The following is an 11,927-nucleotide window of genomic DNA, read 5'->3' as shown; positions in this document are numbered from 1 at the left end:
TGAGTTCAAGTGTTGAGAGAAACAGAGCATCAGTCAAAATGCAGGCAGAGTGAGTCTGGATGAAGTAATTACAGTGTACGAGTTTTATGCGCATTTCCAAAGAGACAATTTGTTTGAATGTTAGCAGTTTATGTTTGCTAAGTTAGCAAGTTGGGTGCAGGGGCGAGTCCAGACTGTATTGACTGGGGTGGCCCTACCATAGACTTTAAAAAATATGGACGTAGTATCCGTGACGTCACCCATCTGTTTCTGAACGCTGTTTTGAAGCCAATCGGCAGCAGCAGCCATATTGCTGCTGTCGAGCCAGTATGTCGTAAAGAGGCGGGCTTTGAGCCTCCTAGCCAACAGCTGCAGTGTTCCCACAGGCAGCCGTGCCTCTCATTGGAAGACTAGTAATCTCAATATCTTCAAAATTCCCGAATTAGATAAAAATTCACCCCCCTCACAGTGAAAGGACATCGAGAAATGAGCTATTCAGACTACACTCATCTTTTGTACCAGGCTGTAAACATGTCTACTTCTGCTGTAAAGATCGTCTTTTTCCCATTCATGTGTATGTGACTTCCGGTACTTCCGGCGCCAGCCTCAAGCGGATCCTCGCTGAACTGCAGCTTTTAACACTTCTGCATTGACTCATATTTTTAGACCGGAGGTTGCCGCTTGGGCCCTACAGACTGTACAGTCTATGGGTGGCCCAAATGAAGCCCTGATACATGGAGGGATCACTTGCATTTATTTACTCTTTCTCTCTCCACTAATCATGATACAACCCTGTGTTACCTTTGCAGCTCCAGGACCTATACCGTAGTAAACAACACTACTGTTTTGGCTTGTCTAGCAGTCCAGGCCGCTCTCAATAATGTGCAGAGGAGGCAGGAGACATGTTGCCGTGCTAACCGGTTCAGTTTTATTGTCACACACACTCTGAGAACCATATACTGTAAATAAAAAGCGTTGCTCCGCCTCTTCCTGTTGTACGGTTCTGAAGCCAAAAAATCCCGCTCCTGGGCGCAGCCATTGTGCAGCCAGAGCCCGTGAAGCCACTGTAACGGGCTCCGCCCTACAGCGTAGCGTCACAAGACGCTGTGTGTCCTTTGAAGTTTCACTCTATGGCGGCTGTGAATCAAAGGAAACCCGGAAGTAAAACCCCGTTTTTTAAACTCTAATAACTAACGAAAAAGAATCTTTTCAGAAAAAAGAGGCCTTGAACACAAAACAGTCAAATACTAACTACATATAACCACCGCATACGGATGTGAGAAACATTCGTACGACGTGTATTTATTTTTTCAAGTTTTGACATATACTGTAGCCAGCCACCAGGGGGCAGACACACTGCTGAAAGCTTCACTTCCAGCCGAGCGAGATGCACCCCTTGTGAGAACGTGTACACCTTTCCACACTTCTTCTTCTACTGTTTATTTTCCTACCTGTCTACTACATTACCCATAATTCACCACACTTAAAGGAGCAGGCTCAGGCCGGCAACACCTGTGGATATATTTTTTACTTTAAAAGCAACAAAACTGAGTTACAATCAGACTGTATAAAATATGGACGTAGTATCCGTGACGTCACCCATCTGTTCCTGAGCGCTGTTTTGAAGCCAATTGACAGCCATATTGCCATATTGGAAATGCGGAACTGAACCAGGCAGAGTGTGACGTAAAGGGGCGGAGTTTGAGCCTCTTAGCCAACAGCTATGTGTTCCTGACTGGGAGTCCAGTCAGTTAATCATAATATCTTCTGAACCGTCGCGTTATAAAAAAATTCACCCCCCCTACAGTGTGTGCCGATAGAGAGATTAGCTACGGCCAAGCCGTTTTTTTAACCAGGCTGTAAACATGTTTGTTTCTGCTGTAACGATCGTCTTCTTTGAATGGGTGTGTATGTGGTCTCCGGTGTTTCTGCAGCCAGCCTCAAGTGGACGCTTGATGAACTGCAGCTTCAGCACTTCCACATGGGCTTCATAATTTAAGACCGTAGGTTGCTGCTTGGCGAGGATAGAAATATCAACCTTTTCAGCTGTGTCTCTTCAGAATAAGACCTGGAAATGTCCTAACATGTTCACCTGAATATTATGATTTTTGATGTAGCATACATTTTGTTTCTTGATAATTTATAAGTCTAGATTTGACACTTTGAAACCACTACATTAAAGGTACAGAAGCCTCAGCAGCAGCACAGCTTATCTTATCTTTGCTGCCTAAATAACTCTCTCAGATCCAGACAGTCTCTGGGGCGTCCACAAATACACACACTATAGATAAATATGGTATGTAGGCGACCTGTAAACATACTCTGTGAATCAGAAATAGTGTTGAGCTGGACCCACACAGTTTTAATCTGTGCTATTCTTACACAGATCACAGCTCGGATACAAGTCGGTTATAGAAGTCACCACTGGATAATGCAGTTATTTTGAAATGATACCTTCAGGTTGATGCAAGTTTTAGAAGATGACTGATTGTTGGTGTGTGTGCTGAAGATAGTTATTGCTGAAATCCCTTCCAAATGTATCACTGGCACTCGACTGTAATCAGCAGAATGATGAAGAACCAGAATAGCTCTAAGAGAACAAAATGTGATAGTGGCCCAGAAATAGACCAAGAGAGGCTGCACGGTTCCTGACTGTCTGATATCCCTCTAACTCACAGTTTTGTCTTCAGTGTGTTTTCCTGGAACACCAACTCTGTCTTTTCACTTGTTGTTCAGAGAGTTTAAAATGCTACAGATCCATGCCTTATTTAAATCTTTACTTCCCCATGATAGCAACATTGGCCTTGACCAAGCCAGACTCATTTTATGATAACTCACTGATAGGTGAGACAGATTAGTGGGTGGTCTTGGGTCATCAGGTCAGTTAGGATGGACATGTTTGCAGCACTGACAAGCTGCGGTTGCTTCACTGTGTCACATGGGATGTTTAAACAACACACTATAACTACAACATGACCATTATGGGACTTTTTAGATCAAGCCTTTACTGATTTTGGATCGTGCACTTATTTTGCTCTGGTTTGATTTTGCAAAAGTACTCAAAAGGCTTCTTTCTACACAAAATACCTTCACTGAACATGATGAATATTAAACATTATGCATTGTCAACCATTTCTTGGGATGACCATCACCTGCTTAGTGTTGATTTTATGCTACATGTTCTGCAGGCAGTACTGAGAGGACTTTAAAAGATGAGTTTATGAGTTGCAGTGCGCTCTGCTGTAGGGGAGTAAGAAAATGATGATGCATTGGAGTCACACGATATGTTTTGTGATATTGTGTCATTTTCAAATCAAGCAAAGAGCTATGATGTAGCTAAATGTGACTTGTTTTGCTCACAGGGTTTCGTTGTATGTTGTAGGGACAGTAATAAAAACAGATTATTTTATTTATTCCTTTATCCTTTATTTTAGCAGGCAGGACCCACTGAGGTCTCTCTTTCAGGGGTGCCCTGCAGCAAGACAATTAAATACAATTTAAGCAAAAACACACATAAAAACAGTTAAAAATAGTAACAGATACATTAACAAAACATTCATACTTAACATTCTAAAATATTTTCATGTTTTAAAACAACTGCAAGTACTTTCTTTGAGTAGCACAGACACTACCTCTTTAAAAAGCTAATAAGATATCAGAGAGGGGAGTTGAGCTGTCATTTGATAGTTATTCCACATCATGGGAGCAGCAACACCAAAAGCTGTCTTTCCCCATTCAGTTCTAAACCTTGGTGTTTTTAAAGTAATCCAGTTTTGAGAGCTGTTTGTACAGTTTGATGTGTTTTGAAACAAGAGACTAGTCAGGTATGGAGGGAGTTGACCTATGAGTGCCCTGTAAATAAACAAAATACTGTGCTTTTTCCTAAGAAGACCCAACGAGGACCTGCCCACGGTGCGATATAGGTCACAGTGGTGGTTGAAATCTGTGACCTGTAATAAGACGGAGAACGCAGTGATATATCGCATCCAATGGCTTTAATGCAGAAGCAGGCGCATGCATATGAAGTATGTCTCCATAACCTCAAAAACTGGCAGTATAGTAGCTTGCACAATCATTTTTCACAATCATCAATTTGCTTAATTTTTTACTTGCATTTTAGCATAAAGTGGTTTTGTTTTTTGATGAACAAAGCTTTCCTATGATTAGATAAAAAATAATCCAATTAATGCCTTTCTGATCAAATTGCTAAATATTGCACTGCATCAAATCTTATTGTCTGAAATAACTTCATTTGCAAAACTCAGCCATACTTCTTTATTCACCATCAGTCTGCTACAACTGCAGATGCAAGCCGGTTTGTTAAGCTGAATCTGACTCATTTAGAGGATCAATCTGAGTGTTCATGTCATTTACTGTTTATTGTCCTTTAAGAAATAATATAAATATGAACACACCTTGTTGGATGAAATATGTGGGGGCATCATTTCAAGATCATCTCTGTTGGCTTTAATGCAGAAGCAGGCGCATGCATATAAAGTGTGTCTCCATAACCTCAAAAACTGGCAGTATAGTAGCCTGCACAATCATTTTTCACAATCATCAATTTGCTTCATTTTTTACTTGCATTTTAGCATAAAGTGGTTTCGTTTTTTAATCAACAAAGCTTTCCTATGATTAGATAAAAAATAATCCAATTAATGCCTTTCTGATCAAATTGCTAAATATTCCAATGCATCAAATCCATACAGTCTATGATCAAATCTTACTGTTTGAAATAACTTAATTTGCAAAACTCCTGCAAAAAACACAACCATACTTCTTTATTCACCATCAGTCTGCTACAACTGCAGATGCAAGCCGGTTTGTTTAGCTATATCTGACTCATTTACAGGATCAATCTGAGTGTTCATGTCATTTACTGTTTACTGTCCTTTTAGAAATAATATAAATATGAACACACCCTGCTGGATGAAATATGTGGGGGCATCATTTCAAGATCATCTCTGTTGCTTTTGCTGCAGAGGATTGTTAAGTAGAGTCAGAAAGACCTGTTGGACAAACTTCATGTTGGCATCATTTCTAAATGACTGTAAGCATTGTTTTGTTTTGTGCTCTACATGTTCTGTAGAAACAGTCCTTGCATCAGTGAACAGGCACTAAAAAAATCCTGCTGGACAAAAACCTCTGTGCTCTCACGCTAACCCGGCCAGTAATGGAAGTATTCAATCAGACATCTGATCCGTCTCTATTATCTGAACATGTTTTTCAGCCGTGCTCGCTGAGAGCTCCTGAATGTTGTGTGAACCCCACTGGGCTTATTTCTGCATGCTTTAGTTCTGCTCCGTGAAGTATTACAGCATGCTGCAGTGTTTCCTGTGTTTACTGTGTTTGATTAACAAATTCTTATCCACCGCCACCTTCTGTTCCTCCGGTCCACCATAACACTCTCTCCTCTTGCCAGGACTCTGGCTGTGAAACCTGAGCCAGGGGCCAAATATAGCCCCACACAGCGAGCAGTTAGGGACCGGGACAGATGGGACAGCAGGCCACTGCAGAGGCAGTACGCAATTGGACCCTGAACCTGAGAGATCCTGCCGACTGTCTGACCAATAAGGCTGCTCTTCTGGGAAGAGAAGCTTCTTTTAGGCTCTTTTTACTGTTTATTCAAGACAAACCTGGAAGCACGAAACCAGGAGGACAGATAGCACGCTTCAAGGTGAGCACTCTTTCATTTCTCTTGATTGTCTTATGAGTGCAAGGTTTTGTTTTTAATTGTTTAAGGAGAGATTGACCTGAAATATTCAAAGTGGCAGTACCGCTGTTCAACTGGTTTAGGCAGCATCCTTTTATGTTGTAGGGAGATTTAAACCCTCTCATTTTAAATATGCATACAATTTAAGAAATGCTGTGAAATGACATGTATTTATAGATATCTAAGTGATCTAAACAACTGTTGTGAGGCCTCAGAGAGAATATGAGTGAGTGGAAACTTTAAACCGCTCTGACAGTTGTGAACTTTCTGTCAATCAGTCTCGCCGTTTAAATTTTCCACATTCATATTTAATAAGCCCAGCTGTTATTGTAGTCTGCTCTCTGAGACTAATATCCTTTGTGTGTCTGCTTTAACCTCGGACCTGTCAGTGTATGTTAGAGCATGTGAAGCTCTAGGCTACCTGTGTGTGTTTGGAGGTAGCAACAGAAGGCCCTCTCTCCTCAGCTCAGGGTGGGTGAGGTTGTGCTGCTGCTGTGAAACATAGCCCAGGGGATTAAAAATAACAACAGCTGGTCTTCAGGACGCCATGAGGCGCCGAGTGTCACAACGCGTGCGATGCATCTATCTCCACAAACAGCTACACAACATAGTATTCATCTCGAGTCAGCGTCTCCAGAGATCAGAACTAACAAGCATCAGACCTGTTTAAAAACTGTATGTGACCCACTTTACTTGTGAGTCAAAAAGGGAGGGTGGTGTTTGATTTCTAATCCAGCATCTGTCATGTCAGGATGCATCAGGTGGCTTAAATATACTGCAATTAGTGTATGATCTTGCGCTCAGTTATTGTGGATTATGATTTAAGACGTCCTTGACCTCATGACAAGACCTCTCATCACTTATTTAGAAAGAACACAGCCGTAGCTAGAAAAATATCAGATGTAAGATATGATCACATGAGCTCACATGACTTATAACTGTATTTAAATCATGATAAATGCTATATTTTGTGGGGTATTCACCACAGTGCATGGCGGCCATTTTCTTCTGTCACCATGCTCAGGGAGGGAGACTTGAATGTTATTGTTTCAGGTTAAGAATCTGTAAGAAACACATGAAGCTACTTCTTTATTAGTAAGAAATGAAGAAGACAACTAGTAGTGAGAATCCAGAGGAACACTCTGTCATATTTCAAGGTAAAACAACATATAAGATAACTCTCATTATCAGGTACTGTTTGTTTACAGCTAGAGTCAGCATCCAAACACTTCTTAGGTAAAATACCTGCTTGATATTGAAGGCATACATTCTTAGCGGTGTGGAAGAACCTGGGATCAGTCTTTTATTTGCGAGGCTAAATCAAGCCTTAATTAAAGCTAGGGTTGGTAGTCTCGGAAAACTAGCATGAATTTGAATGTAGCATGTCTTCAGGACTCCGTCTAACCCCTCCCCCTCTTCCCTCAGAGCGACGCCCCCCCGCTCACATGCGAGAGCGCCGCTGATTCATGACCATATGATCGTGACTGATTCAAAACCGGTCCTCACCAAAACTTTATCATAGTGAAAGTTAAAAACACAAACAAACATGGCTGCTGTTGGTACTCACAACTATCATGCTAGCATTATCCAGTTGTACTGGTGACACGATATCAGGAGAAAAGTTATAACACATATATAATACTGTAACAGCTCTACTGTTTGTTAAACGTGTTCAGTGTAGATGTTCTTAATTCCAACAGTGTTGACAGTCAGTGAAGGCATCAGGAGAGGTGTAGAGTGTGTGAGCGGGAGAGAGGAGAGACAAGAGGAGAAGTTCTTCATTCATTCAAACATTGATTGTTGCTTTGTTGGTTGGCGTGATCACGGCCGACAGTGACCGGTTATTAAAGATCAACGTGTTCACGAATCGGCTCGTCATCATTACAGCGTCCAGACAGATGCTACAGTACATATACATTTTCTGTAGGACTTACTAAATGTCATTAATTCTTTTGCTTGTCAGAGCCCCTGTCCTGAGCAAAGCACCTCATCGGGTCAGAGGGGACAGGCCTGAGGTCGAGCCAGAGGGGCAGTAAATAGAGGCAGGGGACTCAGAGTACACGCCGGGGAAATGTACGCGCAGGAGGCGGGCAGAACGGCAGGATGGGATTTGATTGGTTTAAAATTTTGGGACCCAAAAACAGTGATTGGTTGGTGTTTTCCCAGGTTTACTCCGGCTGTAGATAGCAGCTTTTTTTTGCTCTTTTTTAAGAACACATTATATATTGATTGCCATCAGGACATAAAGATCATTTTAACCAGTATAACAAAACTGGTATAACTCTGCTCCTGCTTCCAAGTTTCCAAGAAAAGAAAACATATAAATCTGCTAAATTGCTATTTTTTATTTCTTATCCCTCAAATGGACTCATGTCCCTGCAGAATTTTACACACAAAATATACTTTCTATTGTTGTTTTAGCTGCTAATCAATCATGATGACCAGCAGCAGTGACATTCATGAGATTTATCAGACTTCTTTAGGCAGGACAAGGCCAAGCATCTTTATTTGTATAGCACGATTCATGCAAAACGAAGTGCTTTAAAGAGCAATAAAACAAAATAAAAGACACTATAAAATACTGATATACAAAAGATTTAAAGAGGTGAGTCTCATGAGTATACAAGATACTACAGTATACTTTTTAAAGCAGCTCCAGAGGAACAAAATAGGGGATAAACTTAAAGACATCAGCAGGTCTCCAGCTCTCAGTCTGACTCTTTTCATGGTCCATTTATCTCACCTATAAAAAGTGCCAATCTCTTTTTTTCAGTTTTCTTCTGCAGCATGCGATATAAAGGACAAACTTCAGACATTATCAGGTTATAACTCCACCTCTGGATCCCTCTGTTGTGACAGTGATTATTACTTCAGCTGTACTTCTCTGTTTATTTGGAGTAAAACATGTGAAGTAGCTCCAGTAATGAGCAGAGTGATAGGATGAATGTCAGACACAGAGCGAGTCAGAAATGCCGGTCATGACCTCGGTGAAGGCCTCTGCTAATACCCACCAACTGTGTCCAGACAGCAGTGCTCTGACTCATCCTGCCAGCAATGGTTTCCAGAGCACATAAGCCTGTATTGTGAGGTCTATATTTGAACTTTGACTCCTTCTCCTTGTATTGATAGAGATCTCATGTCCTCTCTAAACTCTGCCTCTGTCTCAGTGTGTAAACTGCTGCTTAATGACAGCTGATGTGTATTTCAGGATGCAGGACGGGAGTTGGAATCAACCATTCCCCATCTCTGTTCTGCTGAAGGACCCGGCGGGAGGCGGGACTTTGGAGGGCGATGGTGGGGTGTTTTCTGAGGCGTCCTCTGATGGGGAACTGTACCTGGACTCAGTGACAGAGCTGGATTCTGGAGACGGGGACTTTGCTGATCTTACTGCTTTCTTGAATGCAGATGAGATCAATCTTAGCCTGGACCTGGCCCGGGAGGCCTTTGGTGAATCTGAAGATCCAGGCCCATCTAATCCGACACCCAAGGAGCAGGTTCTCCAACATGTCCCCTCCTTACCTGTGCCTCCCCAGACTACTCAAAACCTCAGCAAAAGCCCAAACCTGCAGCACCTGACCAAAGCACCCTGCCCAGATGAAAATGCAAGAATTAATGTCTCCTCCAGCCAGAGCACCCCCTTCAGCAAACCCGTTCAAGTGTTCAGTGAGGCTTCGCCCTCTGCTGAGAAGGTTGTATGCCACAAACCCCTCCATCCAGTTTATAAACAGGATAAACCCAGACTGGTTCATGAAGGCCTGGAGCTGAATGATCGTTCAGGTTCAGCCTCAGAGTTCTGCAGCCGAGCGGCCACCTTCATCGAGGAACTGTCCTCCATCTTCAAAGGTGCTGCACAGGTGGAGCCGCCAGTAGAGGAGGACTCCTCCTCCCCTGATAGTGGTTATCTTACTCCGAGGAGCCAGCGACCGGTCCCCCAGGGCTCAGTCTATGCGCCCCCTCTGCCCCCCATCCAACAAGAGGACACACAGTTCAGCCACCCAGCCGTGAACGTGGAGCCTCACCCTGCAGACACGACAGACACGAAAGACACGACAGTCACGACAGACACGACAACTTCTACAGGGTACCAAAACTCTGGAGCTCCATCCAGTTCCGGGCCACTGTCTCCTCCATGTTTCCTCCACAAGCTGAAGAGTCAGGAGGTGGCAGAAGGAAGCCCCATCCGTCTGCAGTGCAGAGTCGTAGGAAACCCGCAGCCTCTCATCAGGTAGGGTTCAATCTCACCACCATGGCCATTAAGCAGCTGTTCTCAGGCTCTCAGTGGTATTAAACCATGAATGGTACACCTCAGCAGATGGTGACTGCAGAGTTTTCTTTGAACTGGAGATTCTAATTTTCATTTCCCTGAGCGTGTTGAGGACTCCTGGTCCATGTTGGCTGAAAGCTTTAAGGTTTGAACTGAAATGTATGGCTTTGTTGTGGGGGTTAAATTTGACAGGAGGTTGCTGTTTTTTTTTTTTTAGTCATGGTGTATTTATTGAATTTTCCATACAGACAGTCAAGTACAACAAAGACAATACAGAAATAATAAAGAGGAAACCAGACACAATTAAATACAACTGGCTTCCAGTTACAGGACAGCCAAGGCAAAAGGATATTAGAAAACAAAAGCAAAATAAAGACAATCCATCAAGCGGCACAGTCATTCGTTCCACGTAGGAAATAAAAGGATGCCATATTGTATCAAACTTCCCAGTTGATCCCCGTAGTGTGTATCTTATCTTCTCTATTTTGAGAAAACACATGACCTCACTAATCCACCTGCTGAAAGTAGGAGGACGGTCACCCTTCGGTGCACTTTGGTCAGAGAGAGTTCCCCCGATTGCACCCCAAAAAGACCCAGAAGAGGACACAGTGTGATAGTTTGACCTGTAAGCTCTGAGTATACATCAAATATTGCAGACCAGAATGTTTTGAGGTTTGGACATGACCAAAAGATGTGAATAAGACTGGCTGGAGTCTTGTTTGCATCTGTCATATGTAGGGCTAACACCAGGGAAGATTCTGGAAAGCTTGATCTTTGACATATGGAGGCGGTGAACAATTTTAAACTGAATAAGGCAGGAGGTTGCTGTTTTTTATTGCCCATCAGGTATCGCATACTGTGAACTAAATGCTTCAAGGCTGTGATTAATGTTGACATTTCTTTTTAGATATATCCAAAAATTGCTCAAGAACTCATCTATATCAGTGAAGTTATGTTAGAAAATAGTTGGAATGCCTTTTAATTGTTGTCATGATGAAGTGGTTCAAAGCTGTACGATACAGTACGATACAGTACGATACGGTATGAGGTAAAGAGGCGGGGTTTCAGCCTCCTACCCAACAGCTACAGTGTTCTCGCCTGTCAGTTAAGTCAGTCATGTCCTTATTTGGGCAATACTCGTAATCTTAATATCTTCTGAACCGTCGTGTTAGAAAAAAGCTGTTTTTTGAATCAGGCTGTAAACATGTTTATTTCTGCTGCAAAGATCGTCTTTTTTGAATGGGTGTGTGTGTGGTCTCCGGTGTTTCTGCAGCCAGCCTCTAGTGGACGCTCGATAAATTGCAGTTTATAACACTTCTCTTTTTTTTAGAAATATATTTATTAGATTTTTTTTAACAGTTCAATACACTTGGCTCACATATATATCATGGTTAACATTCAAGTTAAGATAATACAGGTTTCAGGCTCAGGATTCACCGCAGAGGTGCAAAAATAGAGGAAAGAGAGTAAAGGAATAAATAAATAAAAAAATAATGATGATAATAAAAAGTTTGTATAGCACTAAACCTCTTGTGAGAATAGTGGAAACATTCAGCCCAATATATACCAGGAAGGGTTCCCATGTTCTACGGAAAACATCGTCTCTGGAATGTAGTTTACATGTTAAGTAGTCCAGTGGGACATATTCAAAATCCTACTATTAGTCCATAAAGCTCTCAATGGTTCAGCTCCCCAGTACATCTCTGACTTGCTCACAGTGTATAACCTGACCAGGATCCTTAGGTCGGCAGGTGGAGGTCTTGTAAATGTACCCAGGGTCAAATCAAAGTCCAGTGAAGGGGCCTTTAGTTACTGTGGTCCATCTTTTTGGAACAAACTGCCAGCTGACCTCAGGTCCATCACAACTGTCTCCACTTTAAAAAAAAGACTGAAAAACATATTTATTTTCTCAAGCGTATGAATGATATGATGACTGTTGTGACTGGATGCATGTGCAGCAACAATTGCTGT

General features: G+C 42.2%; 1 protein-coding gene across 1 annotated transcript; it reads left to right on the top strand.

Moving 5' to 3' along the window:
* Nucleotides 1–14: 14 nt before the first annotated feature.
* LOC117829867 (palladin-like) lies at nt 15–9,921 on the top strand. Its single transcript, XM_034707594.1, has 3 exons — nt 15–49; nt 5,402–5,656; nt 8,901–9,921. The coding sequence occupies exon 3, from the start codon at nt 8,902–8,904 to the stop codon at nt 9,919–9,921; it is 1,020 nt and encodes a 339-aa protein (XP_034563485.1). The 5' UTR covers nt 15–49; nt 5,402–5,656; nt 8,901.
* Nucleotides 9,922–11,927: the final 2,006 nt, after the last annotated feature.

Source organism: Notolabrus celidotus, chromosome 2, assembly GCF_009762535.1.
Source record: "Notolabrus celidotus isolate fNotCel1 chromosome 2, fNotCel1.pri, whole genome shotgun sequence".
Classification (NCBI taxonomy): Eukaryota; Metazoa; Chordata; class Actinopteri; order Labriformes; family Labridae; genus Notolabrus; species Notolabrus celidotus.
The sequence above is the reverse complement of the archived record's forward strand: the minus strand, read 5'-3'. Positions and strand labels throughout refer to the sequence as shown.